This window comes from Vipera ursinii (genome assembly GCF_947247035.1).
Source record: "Vipera ursinii genome assembly, chromosome: 1".
Lineage (NCBI taxonomy): Eukaryota > Metazoa > Chordata > Lepidosauria > Squamata > Viperidae > Vipera > Vipera ursinii.
In genome coordinates, this window is record NC_139512.1 from 191,156,078 (window position 1) to 191,176,715 (window position 20,638).

At 38.3% G+C, this 20,638-nt stretch overlaps 1 protein-coding gene across 1 annotated transcript in view; it reads left to right on the top strand.

Annotated features, from left to right (window-relative positions):
• The first annotated feature begins 674 nt into the window (after positions 1-674).
• Positions 675-20,638, top strand: part of ADGRF5 (adhesion G protein-coupled receptor F5) — a 45,947-nt gene continuing 25,983 nt past the window's right edge. The window contains exons 1-4 of the mRNA XM_083350827.1: positions 675-741; positions 14,051-14,171; positions 14,876-14,945; positions 16,937-17,092. Of these exons, the coding sequence (XP_083206953.1) occupies positions 14,070-14,171; positions 14,876-14,945; positions 16,937-17,092 (328 nt within the window). The 5' untranslated portion in view covers positions 675-741; positions 14,051-14,069. The remainder of the gene's footprint in view (positions 742-14,050; positions 14,172-14,875; positions 14,946-16,936; positions 17,093-20,638) is intronic.

The window sequence follows — 20,638 nt, forward strand, 5'->3', positions numbered from 1 at the left end:
TAAAACTAATGTGCTGTATATAATACAGAACTCATCTAAAGTGCGAAGTTCTGTGTGTTCAATTCCTGATAGAGGGTTTCAACCCTATTGAATAACATTTGGCCTCCTCCTTTAAGAAGTCCCAATAAATCTGCTTCTAAAAGGGATGTTGCTGGAAGAAATGTGTTTAATTTTAACAGTACTGTTGTCAGGGATATTGACAATCCAGAAACTATCAGTGTATTGACTTCTTCCAGTTAACATCTATAATCCCCTTTTATTGTGAAGCAAGCCTGTCAATGGAGTTGAAATGCCTAAAAAAAGATCAAAAGCAGAGCAATTAATTTTATATCTTCTGCTACTTTATGGCTTCTATGCTACTTTTAAAGTAAGAACAATATGAAACATGATAATTGTCTTTACTCCATTTATACATTCTAGAGGCAATGCCAGCGGTTAAGATCCCTAATCACTTCAGATAAACTGAAAGATTTTGATCTGCTGCTGGGAAAGGCAGATTCTTGCTGGTGCGAAAGGCATCAGGAAACTCACTGTTCTTGCTTTAGGGACAGTGGCATTCAGTTTCTTCCATTGTTTAGATTTGTTGTCTAAGCAGCAACGCCCCATTCAGTTTCACGAACGGGCTATATTTGATGTAACTTCCTTTCAATCTGCAGCAAAACAAGAAGTATTGGAGAGAACAGAAGGAATATACAACCACCCCAACTTTGTTTAGAAGAACTGTCCAGGACAAGCTGGCAGGTAAGAAGTGGAGAATTTGTATATGTACTTAATTTAATTTGTAAAGAAATGAAATTTAAAATAGAGAGTGTGTTCTTCTTGTTCCTTTGCTCAGGTTAATAAAGACAAGAATGTGACGAGCAGAAAATACAAATGGATTAGGGATTTGTAGGAGGTATACACATTAAAGAGCCTTCGCTCAGGAAATCAAGTTGGTAGGTAGCTAAGTGGCTGACATTTGAGGACAAATCAATAGATCATATCTCTTCAAAGACATCCAAAAATCAAAGTTATATTAGAAATCAGCCACCTGATACAGATACTTTTAAAAAAAGAGCTGGATTAGGAACAAAGCAATATTTTTGAGCCTTTCTTTGAATCTGAAATTTGATTGCAACTGTTGATTTTTTTAAAAAAAGGACTTTGTTATTCTGTGTGTATGCATGTGTTTTAAAAGTCCAAAATATTTGTGAGTTTTACTGTATTTGATACTGCCTTTGAAATCATTGCTTTGATTGCTTTGATCTCTAAAAATATTCTTATCTGTAGTTCTTGTAGAATGTTGCAACCTAATTTACTAATAGGTAAAAGTGGAATTTCCGCCAATTAATAGTGCCGTTTTATAGAATGTTACTCAGCTATAAGCTTCTTTGGTTTTAATGGGCCTTACAATGATTAACTATGCAGCTGGAGTAATGCATACAACTGTAGAATAAATAACTAAAATTTACTTATTCTGCATTACATTTATACTTACAACAAAGACCATTGTGACTAACAAAAAGTTCCTCCTAAGCAGCAAAATATATCTGAGGATGTAGATATTTTTATAGAAATCCAGATGCTTTGCACAGAGTACATTGATTGACAGACAGACAGATAAACAGACAGCATATTTCTTGTCTCTGTGAGTCAAGAAGAGACTTTGTTGATGCTGAATGACCATCAATTCTAACCATATTTTGATGGCCACATGTTTCCCTCCCTCCACCCATAAAATAATTCAGTTACACAGGCCTGAATTCTAGATTATCTGTGTTTTTATTGCAGAAAAAAATTGAGAACAATGACTGGGAAGGGAAACCCAGATATTACTTTCATAATTCACTGACTATCCATTCAGCTGCATAATTGTTTAACAACTGGGTAAACATATATGACTGTTTAGATTAGAAGATTAACATTAACTGGGAAGTCTGCCAGGTGAAACCAGAGGAATTGTGACTTATCGCAAAAAATTCTATTTCCTTTTGAGAAGCATACCTTTCATTTTATATCTGTAAAGCCTAAAATGAATAGCTTTACAGTTCTCAGTCTGCTTCCTGAGAGTTTGAGGGCAATAGCTTCTTGCTATTCTGGATACTAAACTGAGGTACCTCTCAGTACAAGATGTGATGTGAAAATTCATGTAATTAGGAATAAATATCAGACTCTGAGGTGGTAACTTTTGACAATATCAGAGACGGAACAGTGTTAAGTGTATCCCTAAATTAGTTTTGTCCTTCCAAAATGGCACATCAGATGCCTATGTGAAGGCCTCAAAACCAATGGCACTCTCCTATTCCTGAACTAATGGAAACTGGAAACTTAATATATTTAGTATTGGTATTCATAGCTGAAACATGCATGAATTTGCATTTGAAAGCTACTTAGTAAAGTCCCAGATTCCGTAAACACCTATGAATGAACAAGTATGTGACCTTACTTTTTTCCTGCCTTCACCTCACTCATCTGAGGAGCAAGGAACCTTGGCAGCCTATTGGGCATCATGCTGCATCATGTTGCAACTAGTTTGTCAGCTGCATACCTTTCCTGAACAGGGTGGCCTGGCCATGGTAGTTGTGCTCTGTCAATGTGTTGCATTTATTTCTGCAGGGACTTTATCTTGATCTGTTCCTGAAAATGATATAGAGACTGAAATTGATAATTGAAGGATCCTTTAGATGGTTTTGGACTTTCATACTTAAGTAACACTTTTTCTGCCCCAATATTAAGATCTATGATGTGGGCAGGAAACTCACTTGAAGGCCTCATGACTGGGCAAAATGCATTACCTGGAAAGGGGGACAAAGCTTTGTCTTTTGTAATACGATGGTTTGAGAAAGCCCGTCCTCCCAGCACTAGACTGGCCCCACACAATTGTTCAGCAGTCCCAGCTGAATACTTGGTTTTCTATTTGAGCATTTGTTGAATGTCTCTTGGGAAAATCTTTGCATTTCTATTGTACTGTTTTACTCCTGAATGGTTTTCCACCCAATTCTTATTCTGTTTGTAAGTACACAAATCTCACCTCATTCCCCCAAACCTCCCATGCTTTCATCACTACGGTTCTCCTTTTTTGTAATGATAATGATAATGATAATGATAATAATAATAATAATAATAATAATAATAATAATAATAATAATAATAATAATGATGATGCAAAGGACTTTGGAGATCATCTAGTCCAACCCCCTGCTCAGGCAGGAAACCCTATACCATTTCAGACAAATGGCCGTCCAAGCTGCTGCAAGAAGGTTGCACAGACTGACTACAAGCAGCAGCATGACAAAGTAGCAACAATGGTGCATTTGAAGATCTACAAGAAATATCATTTGCCTGTAAGCAACAACAATAGACAAAGTTATAGAAAACGATAAAGTTAAACTGCTCTGAGACTTCAAAATTCAAGCACACAAGCACCTGCACCAGACTTAACAATTGTCGATAAGAAAGACAAAAAAGTCTGGATAGTAGACGTGGCAGTGCCTGGAGACAGCAGAATAGTTGAGAAAGAACTGGAGAAGAGAACAAAATACAGAGACCTACAAATAGAAATAGAAAGACTGTAGCAAAGGCAAGCAAGTGTAGCACCAATAGTAATAGGTGCAATCCCAAAACAACTGGAGTACCACTTGAACACCATTGGTATTGAGAAATTCGCCATTAGTCAATTGCAAAAGGCAGCCTTACTAGGAACTGCTTCCATCCTGCAACGATATATGTAATACCATCAAACATCCACATCTGCCTATCCCAGGTCCTTGGTAAGGACTCAATAGGTAGACAAAAATGCCGAATCCACTTTGAACATCTGGCTGATTGTGCGATAATCAATAATAATAATAAAGTTGGAATGGACTTTGGAGGTCATCTAGTCCAATCCCTTGCTCAGGCAGGAAACCCTACACCATTTCAGACAAATGGCTGTCCAATCTCTTCCTAAAAACTTCCAGTGTTGGAGCATTCACAGCTTCTGGAGGCAGGTTGTTCCACTGATTAATTGTTCTAACAGTCAGGAAGTTACTCCTTAGTTCTACGTTGCTTCTTTCTTTGGTTAGTTTCCATCCGTTGCTTCTTGTCCTGCCTTCAGGTGCTTTGGAGAATAGCTTGACTCCCTCTTCTTTGTGGCAACCCCTGAGATATTGAACACTGCTATCATGTCCCTCCTCGTCTTTTTCTTCATTAAACTAGACATACCCAATTCCAGCAACTGTTCCTTATATATTTTAGCCTCCGGTCCCCTAATCATCTTCGTTGCTCTTCTCTGCACTCTTTCTAGAGTCTCAGCATCTTTTTTACATCGTGGTGACCAAAACTGGATGCAGTATTCCAATTGTGGGCTTATGAAGGCATTGTAAAGTGGTATTCATACTTTATGTGATCTTGATTCTATCCCTCTGTTAATGCAGCCTACCACTGTGATGGCTTTTTTGGCAGCTGCAGCACACTGCTGGCTCATATTTAAGTGATTGTTCACTAGGACTCTGAGATCCCTCTCACAGTTACTACTATTGAGCAAGGTACCACCTATACCAGACATGTCAAACACAAGGCCCGGGAGCCGGAGCCGGCCCGCAAAGTGGTTTCATGTGGCCCGCGAAGCCATCCTGGAAACAGTGAGGGAACGGCCCCCACTGCCTTGGCACTGGCCCAGAGACCCTCCTTCTGCCAGAGACCCTCAGATCTGTCCCACTCCTGCCCAGGCCCCCATAGGCACCCTTGATGCGAACGATGTAGAGCTGGCCACACCCACCCAGTAGGCCATACGCACTCTAGCCACACCCACCCAGTAAGCCACGCCCACCCTGGCCATACCCACCCGGCCCCCTGAGGGCAACCATAATGCTGATGCGGCCCTCAGTGAAATTGAGTTTGACACCCCTGACCTATACTATACCTGTGCATTTGGTCTTTCCTGCCTAAATGTAGAACCTTACTTTTTTCAGTTTCATAATGTTGTTTCCAACAGGACAGGACATAGACAAAGATCAGTTTGCATCTAACTTATCTAAGATCCCAGCATGTGAGATGATGCAAGAGAGTGAGGGTCTATGGCAGGTGTCTCCAATTTTTCTGGGTTGGCAGCCCTGGGTGGGGGGTGGGGTCAAGCACCTTTACACACATGTGCCAGTGCACAGGGCCACAAGTGCACGAGCTGCGATTGCACGTGTGACACTGCAATGTTAGCATGAGTGGGGGGAGTGTGAGCTCACACCAATACTAGTGCCCGCATGACTCTTCTGGCATCATTAGCACTGGCATAAACCCACGATGCTAGTGCAAGTGGGGAGTGCACTCATGGCAGTGCTAATGCCTACACAGTGCTCATGGCATTGCTGGCACGAGTGGGCGAGTGCAAGTGAGCACACACATGTGCATTAGCCAGTCACTCATGCGGCCTAGTGGCCCATGGCTCGGTAGTGGGCTGCAGTCCACAGGTTGGGGACCCCTGGTCTATGTGGTGATGCTCTGTTTTCTATAAAAGTCAAACATTTGCATTATCATCTCCTCTGTGCATGGGTCCCATCTGTTCCTGCATAGACAAAGGAAGTCTAATCAAGATGAAGTAGAAAGCCACTAGTTCCTGACTTGCTCTATGGGGATTTCCCACCCTGCTTTTTTCCTTACTGTGATTGAAAAAAAGGTAAGATAATTGAACAGGTTGAATATTACTCCCTGACAGAACACATTTTATATCAAAGTATTTCCTAGCCCCAAATAAGTCCAAATAGGTCTTCTGTATCTTGTGTCTTGTCATTTCATTGCTTGATCTTCATCTTTCTTTATCTGACTACCTCTGCATTTGTAGCAGATACCATTGAACAGAAAACTATATCTGTCATCCACTTTCTCACAATTACATCTTCTCATATCACTATGTTTACTTATGTTAAGTCATCACTATTTTGTAAATGAACTAAACACCAGTATTTTTTATTTATACAAATATTTTACTAATTTTCTAGTTTTACAATCATAAGTACTTAATAAACAATGTGTTGTCTGGGTCCATTAGTAATTCAGTGGTACATATTAACTTCTTCAATCTAAGCCCAATATTACACCATCCAATGCTTCCTCTCTTCTTCCAATAGTACACATTTTCCACACTAGGCAAATACAATTCTTATTGTTGTTAATACATATACAATTGAATATCAACATCTTTGTTACATTTTCCTGATAACATCAATAATGTCAGTGTAAAATATCTTTTCTATCCAAAATATATCCTAATTGCATTTGCACTTAATATCCATTTGTTATCCTGTTTTTCCCGCTTTTAAAAAAAAAAAATTCCCATCAGTGTTCAAAATGTCTCTATCACTTATAATTTCTCATAATAAGTTATATTTGGGTAACCGAAAGCTTCCCTTATTCAAACCTTCTTAGCATTTTATATTTCTCTTCTCATACCAAAATATAGTATTCTAGTTACAAATCCTATCTTTCTAGTTATAATAATACCTCTATTTCTAACAATTATCTATTCTCAGCCATGTTCAAACATCTGATTAATGGGTCAAAACCTGTATTTTCTTCAGTCTTACTCTAGCTTCTTCCTTTGCAAACTAACTTGCCAAATTAGTGCATTTGAATCGTCAAGTAATTCTTCCTCTATTTTTGTGTACATTGTTTGGAATAAGAAAGACAATTTGATAAAAGTATTTTTGGAAGGATGCTCAGCCCATTGATATTCATTAAAAAGCCTCCCTCCTTCTCCAGTTTCCCACAATTCTCCTAACAGCTCTATCTTCCATTCAGTCAGCTCTTCTTTCTTATCCTCAAGTGTATTCTGAGATCTTGACAGGTAAGATATTTTTTCCATTTCCAATATTATTGCTACATCTTCTAATTCTTTGTTTGTCTCAATCTGTCAGTTCCTTTCTTTATGTCCTCCATCTCTGGATCTGCTTCCTCTAATTTTCCTTCTATTTCCTGGGTTGCTAGTTCCTTCTTTGTAGTCATTTTCTGAGTTTGTAGATTTAGATTTAAAAATTGTTCTTTTATACCTGTTCAGTATTTCTGTAGCATCCTTGAGATTATTGTTGTAAGCCACCCAGAGTTATGATCTAAGATGGGCAGCCATACAAATCTATAAACAAGCAAGCAAGCAAGCAAACAAAATCCCCCTGGAGTATGCTACTATCATTTTTCCCCTTGAAGATGGAAATGAAAAGAGGAGCAGACATCAACTGCATTTTATTTTAAAGCTCTGGATGGCTTTTTCTAGGAGTCTATCTTAACAAGCATGAGAATAAGATGGAATGCTTAGGCATCCAGCATGGCCACAAGGCAACTTTCTGTTTCAAATCCTTAAGCACCACATCCTTCCAGGAAGAAGGCAAACCATGGAAAACATCCTTCTAAGGCTTATCCAAACAAAACTGCTTATTAGTCCTCCATGACTTGTAAGCCATAGTATAGTTGTCAAGCCATGGGGTGACTTATCTGATCTCTGAGCCACTGTCTGAAGAGAAGAAATTTGTACCAATTTAAAAGATTAAAGAAACAATTAAAGAACAGATTAAAAGAGAAAATTATAATTCATAGGATAACTGACACTGTCAGCTCTATATTTAAAAAAAATACGTAGAAGAGAAAGTATCAGAACCATTATTGAGGATGAAAGAAATTAAAACAACAAAAGCAATATCAAATATATGACAGGAGATATACAAAAAGGGAATGACCTGAAGAAATCTCAAACATATAAACCAATTTCTTTTTTTAATATTGATTACAACATGTGCACTATTGTATTAGCTGAATATATGAGGAAGTACATTACCAAAATTATACACAGGGATCAGATAGTTTACAGAAAGGAAAACAGCACCTTTTTCATAAATGCACTAGAATTTATCAACATTGAGAGAAAGAACTCTACAGTATGATTTCTGTAGAGAAAGCTTTTGACAATTTGGAATGGTCCTTTTTTTTAATTGGAGGGCTTAAACAAAATATATACCAGAAAAGAGTTCAAAACTTGGAGGGACAGTGCATACCAACAATAAACCTCAAAGATTATAGTGAACATAACCCTCTCTGAAAACTTTTCAATTAGCAGAGTCACAAAGCAAAATCCCCTTTAGGATTTGTAATTTTTCTGGAAGTCTTGGTGACCAAGATCTGAAAAGATAAATATGCAATTTGGATCAAAATTCAAGGAGAGGAATAAAGGATGAAATGTTGTACAGATGATGTGGTATCAACAATTGTAAAACCGCAAAGCTCTATACAATAAAACTACTCAAAGATTTTGTTTGCTTTTCCAGATGCAAAATCAATGGGGGAAAAAGCCCACAACAAAATAATAAAGCATCTAACTTCCAAAGGAAAAAAATGTGAAAAAAGAGACCAGTTGTGGGAGAACAAAAAAAATGGTGAAATATGTAGAACTTTACATAACAGGATGCAGTAAAGATGTATTTCAAAACAATAACAACAAATTGTGGAAGGAAATAAAGCAAGATCTTGAAAGGTAGAAAAGCTTAGAACTTTACTGGCTAGGGCTTTATAATAAAAATGAATGTATTACCTAATATAAACTTTTCAATTCAAATATCACCAGTTCAAGTTCCAGATAAAAAATGGTAAGATTAGCAAAGACCAATTAATATATTTGCATTGAGTAGAGGGGAAAAGAACCAGGAGTAAATTTCAAAATTTTGCAAGACTTAAAAGAGAGATGCTATAGCTTTTCCCAATCTCAGATTATATAATACAGCAAGCTGTTTGTCATCAATAATAGAATGGATAAATTTTCCTAAAAGCAGAATGTCAATTACAGAAGGAGCAAGTTTTGCCAATGTATGTTATGTATAAGAAAGTCTCGTAAAATGTGGAATTCCTTAAAAGTTAGGATACACACACATTTCACCCTTAGCATCACTACCAAATCCTTTTTATTTCAAAGATAATTACAATAAGAAAGATCTGGTAACATATTAATATGACACATCTTCTAATTTATCTTATATTACTCTACAAACTTTCTATCCGATATTTGTGTTTATAATTTCTACATATCTTTCTTTTTTGTCTTTTTTAATGAATACTATTTTTTAAAAAAGAAATGAGAATAGTTAAATAATGAAATTCAGTCTTAGGCAGAAATGTACAGGTAGCCCTTGACTTACAACCATTCATTTACAGTAGTAATATTCCAAGTTATAACAGCACTGAAAAAAGTGCCATGATTGTAAGATTTTCACACTTACAACCACTGCAGTATTCCCATGGTCATGTGATCAAAATTCAGACACTTGGCAACTGACATGTATTTATGATGTTGCAGTGTCCTGAGATCATGTGTTCACTTTTGACAAGCAAAGTCATTGGGGAAGCCAGATTCGCTTAATAATCATGTTACTAACTTCAGAACTGCAATGATTTACTTAATGAGCGTGGCACGAAAAGTTGTGAAATGGGGAAAACTCACTTAACATCTGTTGCTTAAATCGAGGACTACCTGTAATTTGAGTAAGTCTCTCTCTCCCTCCTTCAGTAATATGATAGTAGAAGTAGTATTAGCATTCATAATTCTGGCATACTAGTCTGGTCCACCTTGAAGACCTGATATCAATCATACAAATTTGAAGCTGCTTTCCCCTTCAGCCTCCAAGCATCAAGGCAGGACCTCCACAGCTTCACTTAGTAGGCCAGGGGTGGAGATATAAAACTAGGTATCATCAGCATACTCGCACATTATCTCACCCCGCAGCTTTATCTGGATGTTAAAATGGAGAGGGGGAAAAATAACAAAATGTATGGCACTCTACAAAGTAAAGGCCCAGTGTAGACCTCTCCCAGCCAATCAACAGTGCCTGGAAGTGTCCCAGCTGAAGAGAGAGAAGCAACACAATAAAGTGTCTACCCACATCCTATCCCTGAAGCTGTTCTGTTTCAGGTCTCAAACTCACATAATTGCTAGGTGAAGAAAGCAATTTACTAAAGTCTGAGCAGATAACAACAGACAAAGAAGAAACTGTAATCAACAAAGTCTACTGGAAAGAAAGCTTGTCTGAGTGATTTTGCTTTCAAAAGAAGCACATTGAAAAGTAGTCAAATCCAGTCCAAAGTTCAGAGAGCCAAGTCAGATGTGTCTGCCAGGCCAAGGTCAGAGATTCACAAGAATAACAAACCAGAGCAGGAAAGACAGTTGTTTCCAATGGAGAAATGTTTTAGTGTTGTGTCTGAAATCAGGCTGCAGCCAGCTGTCTTTAATTAAGAGAATTACTCCCTTGCTTGTCAAGGAGCCTCATTGAGCTTCTTTGCTCTGCTGTCTGCTCTATTTGCCAATTTTGAAAGTTTGGAGGCCATATATCATCAACTGACTCCTCCAGCACTTCTGATGGTGCCCAAGTAAGATCAGCTTCAGGTGATTCCTGGCTTTATGGTCTCCTGAGGATAACATTCCACTGGTTCAGCTGGAATAGTTTCTTCAGAATTTGAGTCCTGGGCCATGACAAGAACTGATCCAGAAGAATACCATGGTTGGTGGCATTGAAAGCCACTGGGGTATCAGTGATGTACACACTACTTTCAATTCTGCTCTACCATCCAAAAATTTGACAAGGCTGTTCTTTCACATACTTAGGCCTGGATCCAGACAGAAGAGTCCAGAAAATTTCTTCATCCAGAATCCTCTGAAGTTGCTGTGCAACCAACTTCTCAACAACCTTTTCTAAACAGGAAGGGAAGGAGGACAAAATTGTCCAAAACTGTCTAGCATTGGTATCTTAATGTCTGAACCACTTCCTGTTTAAAAGGAGGAGGAATAAGCCCCCTCACTCATGGAACAATTCACCCTTGCCCACCCTCAACCACGTGTCACATCCCAAGTGGCCTCATCAAGGCAGGTTGGGCATGGATCTAATATATAACTCCCAGGCATGAGGACCCCCATCTGCTTCCTCAGCTCCAAAAGGACCCAATTTCTCCTGGATAACTAAGCAAAACTGTTCCCCAGCTAGCTCCACAGAACCTACTCCAAGACGGGAATCTAACTGGGAGGAGATCTGAGTAATTTTATCCAATAGATACCCAGCATATTCCTAGCCATGAAAGCCACTAACTGACCTTTGCTACCATGTTCTCTTCAAATAATTATTTAATGGAGAAAAAAAGAGGATCAAAATATTGTTCATTGAGCCCCCCTGATAAAAGCAGGCAACAGTAAACAATAATATATAGTAAATACAAGGCATTTCAAAAGGACAGAGAACAGTTCCCCACCTTGTAGAAAACAGGGACTGGTGCTGATTCTTAGGAATTTATATAGAGACTTGAGCCAGTAGTTTATTAATTAACCTTCCCAGCTGGGTTGTTTGGAGGATAAAAGTATATGCTGGACAATTGTGTGTACTGTATTATTTAGTTGCCCTAAACTTGAAAGGTTTGGGTAAAACAAGTCAATAAAAAGTGATTATGTTCATGTTTTTACCTAAGCCAGGTTTCGCTTTATTCGGTTTTGCCTTATTGTGTTGCATGCAAGATATGAATAGTTGAAATATAGATGTTCTTGCATTTTAATAATCATAGACAATGTTGCAATATTTTTTCTTTTTTTTCTTTAATTTTGTTTTTTTCCTTTTCCTTTTCCTTTTTTCTTTTTATTAAAAAGTTTTGTAAAAATTACAATATAATCCCCCAAACCAACCCACCCAAACCCCCCCTCCCTCCCCCACTTCCCAAAGCTGAACACAGGGTTACAAATATAGTAATCATAATCTAACTAACATTAACCAACTACATAAATAACCAAGTTCATAATGCGCTTTAACTCCCCTTTAACGTAAATACAAACAAAATAAAAGTGAACATAATAATAATAAAACATAAACAAATTAATATCCAAGTTAAACAACACTAATACTAAAAATAATAATAATACCATATAATTAAAACTAATAAAAATTCTGCTATAATAAACTATTAATAATAATAACAATCTAAAATTTACCCATAAGCTAAATGGAACTTTTTGGTCCCATATTTATTCTGAATATAATCTATCCATCTTCTCCAGACCAAAATGTATCTTTCTTGTGAATGATCCTTCAGATAAGCAGAAATCTTAGCCATTTCTGCTAAATTTGACACTTTAAACGTCCATTCTTCTATATTAGGCAAACTATCCTTCTTCCAATATTGCCCTACCAATAACCTTGCAGCTGTTATCAAATTCAACATCAAGTTAATTTCTTTAGTATCACAATCTGTAATAACACCCAATAAAAATAATTGTGGGGTAAAATTTATCTTTCTCTTAAAAATCTTTTGAATGTTCCACCAAATTTTAATCCAAAAAGCTTTTATATTTCTACAAGTCCACCAGATATGAAAATAAGTGGCATCCAAACTGCCACATCTCCAACATTTGGGCTGTAAATTAGGATACATACAAGACAACTTTTTAGGATCCAAATGCCATCTATAAAACATTTTATAAAAAATTAAAAATATGGAACGCTTCACAAATTTGCATGTCATCCTTGCGCAGGGACCGTGCTAATCTTCTCTGTATCGTTCCAATTTTAGTATATGTGCTGCCGAAGCGAGCACGACAATGTTGCACTATTGAATAAATCTGAAATATGCATGTAGATGGTGCTATGAAAGGCAACTGAGAATTCTTTTTCTGTGACTAAAACATTTGTCAGGTACAAGCTTTCAAGAGCTACAGCTCAGCTCATCACATTCATGGAGTGGCTTAAGTGATATAGGATTTAAATATATTGGGATGGAGCAGAGAGGGAAGAGAGAATAGTTATGCAGATGAAGGTTTCATGGAGGACAGACCTCATGTGTACCTTATCAATTAACAAATATAATGTGCTACAAATCTTATGTGTGTAATTTGTTGGGGCCCATAATGGTGCTGTACAATAGTTGTAGAGGCAGAATAGACATTTGGGTTTTTGGCAGGATCTAGTTCCCATGTTGCCATAGTTGTCCTGTTGTTTCTTGTTGCATGTGACAATCTGCTTCAAACTGGGATATGGACTGTATGCAAATATGAACCTGTCAGCCAGTGCCTGAGAAAATGCAAGAGAGCTTAAAATATATTAATAATGCATTTAAATGACTTGACCTATAGATGATAAGCAATGATGTTCTATTGTTCTGTGTTGGCAGTCTGTCTTCTAATAAGTCATTCCTGAGACTCAGTCTGTCTTTACTGATACTCAGGAAGAGTAGTCCTGGTCTGCTTTTAAAACTGGATTTAATTAAATACTATATTTCATGTCTAAAAACTCTTGTGTGTTTCTGGATACCTAGTTTATCTTGATTACTGACCAGCAAAGCAAACCTGATCTGTGTACCTGGCAGTTAGCATGAGTTTATTAAAAGATACTGTATTTGGGCACAAGATTATTAAACTAGCAAAAGGAACTAAATGTTTAAGCAGAAAAAGCTTTTTTAAAAAGGCACTCAGATACCAGTGGGAACATTAGCTGGCATCATGGTATATTTGAGGGATTGGTTTCTGATCTGGTCCGTTTCCAGGCTACTTTCAGTGAGGAATTCAAAAAAGTGCCAGATTGGATACAGGAGGCAGAAGAGGATTTAATATTTAGCTACGTTGAAAGGAACACCAGAGGACAAAAGGTGCTGCTGGTGTTCTGTGGGATCAGAGGGAATTTACTTGCAGACCAATACTTGCTGCGCATTGTGAACTGAACATCTTGTACAAGTAATTCTCAACTTACAACCACAATGATGCCCAAAATTTCTATTGCTAAGCAACAGTTGTTAAGTGACTTTTCCTCCTTTTTACAACTTTTCTTGCAACAGTCGTTATGTGAATGACTGCAGTTGTTAAGTTAGTAATCTGGCTTCCTCATTGACATTGCTTGTCAGGAGATCATAAAAGGTGATCACGTGATCTCGGGACATTTCAGCCATCATAAATACATGCCGGTTGCCAAGCATCCAAATTTTGACAATGCGACTTACTTTTAAAAAGTAAGTTTAATTTCTCTGGATTGACTTTGAGTAAAGAACAAAGTGTTTCTTTTTTATGAACATAAATAAAACTTGTTTTCCTTTGATGCAGCAACAAAACACAGGAAATAATGTTCTTTTGGAGGATAGCCATGTTCAGCGCTCTCATGAGGGTGCACACCTCTTCTCAGATTTCATGGGACTTCAGCTTGGACACCTTCATCTATTCAGTTGTGAGTACCTACAACATTCATACTTGCTCTCGCTGAGGATCAGATCTTACACATGGCATAGTAACTTGGAATTCTGAGAATTTGTAGTTCTGAATATCTAGAGACTACAATAAAAGACGGTGGTGTGTGTCACCAAGTCTCTGAGGAGCAGTCCTGGATATAGCAGTTCAGCAGCATCTTGGCTTTATATCTTTCTAAACTGTGTGAGGATCACATAGTCAATAGCTTCTCTGGCATGATAGGGAATGCTAGAAGCTCTAATTGCCGGAGGTAGCAAACTCTCAAAACAGTTTGCTGCCTTCAACAACTATAGTTTTGCAGGATCCAATCTGAGTCGGTCACTGACTCATGCAGTAGCCCATCTTCAGGGAACTTCTCTCTAGCCGAGGGAGGGAGGGAGGGAGGGAGGGAGGGAGGGAGAGACAGAGACAGAGAGAGAGGAGTTCCCCAAGGGATGGGGGCTCCAGAACGAGTCCAAAAGCTCAGAAGACAAAACCTCTGTTCCCAGTGACCGACCCAGACCAACATTATCCTGGGACACTTATATTCACCTTCATTCGTGGACTATAGTTTTATGTAAGTGTTGTCTCCAGATAGCTGAGTCATTAGATGGTTGAAATTCCTGATGGTTATGGTTCTTCTTGAAAACCCTACCCCCAATATATAGTTCTTCTCTTATAAATAGGAAAATGCCTGTCTTTCAGATTCACAGCAAGTGGGGCAAACTAGAGGACAACACCACACAACTAGAGTTACACAGGCAAAAACGTCAGGGTAGGTGCATATTTTTTCATGTCTTTTGCTTCATCTTCAGATACATATCAATTTGTACGTCATTTTCTTTGGTAGATGATCTGATTTCTGCCTTGCTTGCCAACCACAACTGGGCCTGACAACTCTGCTGTTAACCAGTGTGATCATAAAGTAAAATGTCACTTGACCATGCCTGACTTAGGACATCAGTTCCAGCTGCAGTTGTGAAGCAAATAAAGTGCAATTGTTAAGCATAATATTATATACTGATAGAGGGAAATATTTGTAGCTCAGGTTTGAAATGAGGGGTCCTTGTTGCTCTCTAAGCTTGTTTGCTTTCTTGTGGACATTTCATGATCCAAACTAGGTAACATCATCAGTACAGAGCAACTACCAAGCTCAGAGAGGACCAAGGACCCCTCACAGTGTTTTTTGACCACAAATTATAACTTCCTACTGGCTGCCCCGTTGACTTTGTTGGTAACCAGCTGTGAAGGTCACAAAAGGCAATCAAGTGACTGATGGACACTGAAATGGTTATAAATGTATGCTAGTTGCCACATGCCTGAATCATGTGACTGTGGGATGCTGTGATGGCTACTATTTTGAGGACCAATCATAAGTCTCTTTTTTCATTGCTGTTTTAATTTTGAATGGTGTCTCAACAAGTGGTCAGTAAGCAAAGACCATCTGTTTTACGTTCTTCACCTCTGGTAAAGAAAGAGACCGAATGTGATTGTCTTCACAACAACTTATGAAAGTGCCATTTCCCTTTCTCACCCTTTAATTTTTTTAATAGGTAGAGATGGGATGTCAAGTTTGATAGACACATCAACATTTGCAATGTTAAAGCACATTACTATGAAAGCTTGCCCATTCACAAAAAGCTGTCAATAGAGGGTGGTCAGTCTCAAGCAAACTGGGCAGAGCATCCCAAAGTCATCAAGGAAGATGTCATTGGGATCATTACTGCTTGGTCTTCACACTGGGGGATGCAGTGATAGGACACAGGGGAGCTCAAATTCACCAGTGTTTGTGGTGGTAAACACGTAACATGTTAAATGGAGGCGCAGGTACTCCTCAAATTACAGCTGCATTTAAGACCAGGACTGCCATCACTAAGTGATGCAATCATAAAGTGCATGACCAGATCCCTTAGCAATAGCAGTCCAGGTAGTTATTGTTGCAACTCAAGATGTGTAAGTCATTAAGTGGAGAATAGAGGGAGTCCCAGGTAAGGAATGTGGGGGTAGGTAGGGATGTCCTGGTAAATGGTGCAGTGTGAGGTCAGGAAGGCTGGGAAAGGAGGGAGCTGATGTGTGTGTGCATATTTGTAATTGTAGGGAAGCTGTTGAAAGAGGACCTGGAGTGCTTGTGATTGCAGGGAGGCCATGGAAAAGGTGCTGGGTGAATGCATGTGTGCAATTGCGGAGGGACCAGGGAAAGAGGGTGCAAGGTGCATGCATGTGTGTGTGTGTGAGTGCTAGCACAATCATGGAAAGACTGAGAAAAGAGGGCACAAGCAGAGTTTGGAGCCAATCTAATATTTTGGGTGGTGGGGGGAGGATGATGTTCTCAAGCATAGGAACCATGATAGAAAAGGCTCTCTTCTTGGGTCTTGGACAAGACCCATGTCAGTCTTGATTGGATGGGTAGACTTAACCATTGAGGGGAGGCCCCTCAAATAACCCACCCCCATGCCATGAATGGCTTTATAGGTCATTACCAGCACCTTGAATTGAACCTGGAAGCATATTGGCAACCGATGCAGCTCCTGGAGCAGACGTAGAACATGCACTGATTGAAAAATGCACATAGCTGCTCACAGAGCTGCTTTCTTTAGTAGATGAAATTCGCAATGTAGTTGACAAGATATGCCCATTGTGAGAGATTTTTCTGACTCCTGGGCCTGAGACTTTCTGTACAGTCATTGAGAAGAAGATAGCAGGGACGTGGTTGAATCACCCTTATTACAAAATTAATTATGACAGAACATTTTTTCCCCTTGTTAGACACGTCACCAGAATACACGATTGCTGTTGAGATAAATTTTGAAGACACCTCACTCCAGGAGGACCTCAGAAAGTTTTTCCAAAACCTTAGTCTCCCAGTTTCAATAAACATCCCTGATTCAAATATACACATTTCACAAATTAATATTACTACCGGTAAGTAATCTTTCACCATTTACCATCAACATTTGCTTTCTCTATGTTTAATTTAATTTGGCAGGGTTTTGGGGGGGTATGTTAAAAAAATAAGTAACTGGCTCAAAGATAAATACTTTAGAAGTATTTTAATTCCAAATTTGTCTGAATATAAGGTAAAGGTTTCCCCGCACATGCGTGCTAGTCGTTTCCAACTCTAGGGGCCGGTGCTCATCTCCGTTTCAAAGCCAAACAGCCAGCACTTGTCCGAGGACATCTCCGTGGTCATGTGGCCGGCATGACTAGACGCCAAAGGCGAACGGAACGCTGTTACCTTCCCACCGTAGTGGTCCCTATTTTTCTACTTGGATTTTTATGTGCTTTCAAACTGCTAGGTTGGCAGAAGCTGGGACGAGTAACAGGCGCTCACTCTGTTACGCAGCACTCGGGATTCAACCTGCCAAACTGCCGACCTTCTGATCGACAAGCTCAGCGTCCTAACCTATCTATCTATCTATCTATCATCTATCTATCTATATATATATATATGCAAAAGAAATATATCTTTGTGGTGTGGGTTAAGACACATCAGGGTTAATCAGGGTTTCTAAATCTGTGGTACAAAAGTAAATCAGCAGTTCTTAATTGTTTAATCTCAGTACTCCTTTACATTCTTAAAAAATATTGAGGATAACAAAAAGCTTTGGATTGTTGGATTTATTTATTCATTTAAAAATAACAATAATGAACCTATTACATGTTAACTAATGTTAACCCTAAAACTGAGTTATTCTGAAAACACACAGATTTATATCCTAAACTTCCTACCTTAAAAAATCCTAAAAGATATGAGAAAACAAAAACGCATATGCTATTACCCATCAGAGTGATGACTTCATCACTTGTCATGTAGCCCCTAAAAACTTAAATAACATTATTGACCCCCTCCCTTTAAAAGATCCCAGAGACCCAGAGTCCACAGATGATACTTTGAGAATCATTGCTTTAAAGAATCATTAAATGTTAGATGACTTTACCTTTGCTGTCATCTCACAATTTTGGCAGTCCATGTCCAGGAGCCAAGGGAAAGACCATATGATTAGGAGTAGAGACTTATCCATTCTTACAAAACAAAACAAAACAAAACAAAACAAAACAAAACAAAACACATTCTATAAACATTTGCTAATGCCTGACAGTTCTTCTAATATGAAAAAATAAAGTCTGCTGAGAACACAACAATCTCTATGGTATAGAGTGGCTCTTTGAGGTTCAACCTAATGGAATTAACTGTTCTCATGTTCCAGGAAGTTGTAAGCACATTTTGTTCATTTAGTTCATTTCTCCTTTAATGTCCTGATCAGAGGTTGTAGGGTGAATTTCTTTTGGACGTCATAAAAAGACTCAGAACAAAAATGTATTTGGGAGAATTAAGATAGGCAGGAAACACTAAAATATTTATTAAAGATTAGCAATGCTTCCTGCAACTGATAAAATTCTGAAAAACAATCTGATTTATCAAAACAGTACAATAATTTATTTAATGTACATTTGTCCTCCCTGTTTCTCAACATATTGTTTCAATCCAGTGGAGAAATGTGGGCATTGGAGATATCATATTTGTGTTGTAAAATCTGAAGTTTTGCAGTTTGCAAACAATTATGCTATTGGTTTACAAATGGTGTAGATTGTTCAGAAAAGATTTACATAACCTTTCCTTGTTCTAAGAATGACATTTACAATGGAATCTCTACTTGGGAGGGGGGACTGTAGGGAGAGTTAAACTCAGCTTAGTCCTAATGGACAGTCAGTTAAATATAAGACACTAGAGTACTGCAGCTGCCAAAAAAGCCAACAGAGTCCTAGACTGCATTAACAGAGGGATAGAATCCAGAACACATGAAGGGTTAGTACCGCTTTACAATGCCTTGGTAAGATCACACTTGGAATACTGCATCCAGTTTTGGTCATCATGATATAAAAAGATGTTGAGACTCTAGAAAGAATACAGAGAAGAGCTACAAACATGATTAGAGGACTGGAGGCTAAAACATATAAAGAACAGTTGCTGGAATTGTGTATGTTTATTTTAATGAAAAGAAGGACTAGGGGTGAAATGATAGCAGTGTTCCAATATCTAAGGAACAGCCACGAAGAAGAGGAGATCAATCTGTTCTCCAAACCACTTGAAGGCAGGACAAGAAGCAATGGATGGAAACTAACCAAGGAGAGAAGCAACCCAAAACTAAGGAGAAATTTCCTGACAGTTAGAACAATTAATCAGTAGAATGACCTGCCTCCGGAGGCTATGAATGTTTTTAAGAGACTGGACAGCCATTTGTCTGAAATGGTATAGGATTTCGTGCCTGAGTAGGGGTTTGGACTAGAAGACCTCCAAGGTCCCTTCCAACTCTGTTATTTTGTTATTCAGTTAGGTTGTTGGCCTCTGTGTAAGGGTCTGCCTCAACTAGATCTCCCAAGAAAGCAGAACACTTGAAACAAACTTTGTCTCAAAAGGAACTTTTATTAGGGACTAGTGATAGCAGGGAAAAGAAAGTGAGGTCTGAGGAAAAAACCTGTGTAAGCAATATATCAAAAGCAATATTCATTACTCCTCCCCCCAGGGTCCCAGGGTCCATTTGAATCTCAGCCAATCCACAAGTGGTATATTGGTAACAGGCTCCTATGGCACAGGCTTCTTCAAAGTGTCTCTCGCTTTCATTTCCCTCTGGCTCCAAGCCAGAGATAAGATAGATGTTATTCGGCTGCATTCCTTCCCCTGGGGGCAAAGTGGCAAGACCATGCAAAACATCCCCCAAAGCATCCCCCCTCCCAACAGATTGGCAGGCCCCAAAAATGGTTATAAAAGCATGTGTATGATAGAAAGAGAAATAATCCATTTCTTTGGGGATTTGACACCCTGTTAGATTCTTTACTTGCATATATTTATTTACTTGTATACCATCTTTATTATTTTTACAAATAACACATAGCAACAAACATATCCAATACAACTTCCTCTTCCTATTTAGACTGCTTTGGTAAGAATCACTTTATATCTGAAAAATGAGACAACTGGAAGCCTTTAATCTATCTGTATGAAGGTTTATGTTTCTCTTGACATTTGATGTTCTACAAAGTAGTCTGTAGGTTTTGAATGTCACATCCTGAAACCTTTAATATCCAATGTAATGTTTAAATTATTAATCTATTCGTACATGAACAGATTAACCACATTTAATGTGTGCTAGAGAAATTGGGACTAAGAGACCCAACACATTACCTTTGCTACTGCAGATTGGATTATTTTCTGACTTTTCTAGTATTTTTTATTATTGCATGAATCAATCTGTGATGTACGTATTATTCAGTTAAAGCTAATCAATATTCTAAGTGTGTTTAGGGTTTAGCCTAAAACACTGTTGAAAAGCCAATGCTAAAAAAAAATAGCTTAAACCCAACATGGCTATCTGGGGAATTCTGGGAGTTGAAATCCATACATATTCATGTGGCCAAAGTTGAGAAATGGTGGGTTAGGATCTTGGATATTCAACCCTCCATGTTTGT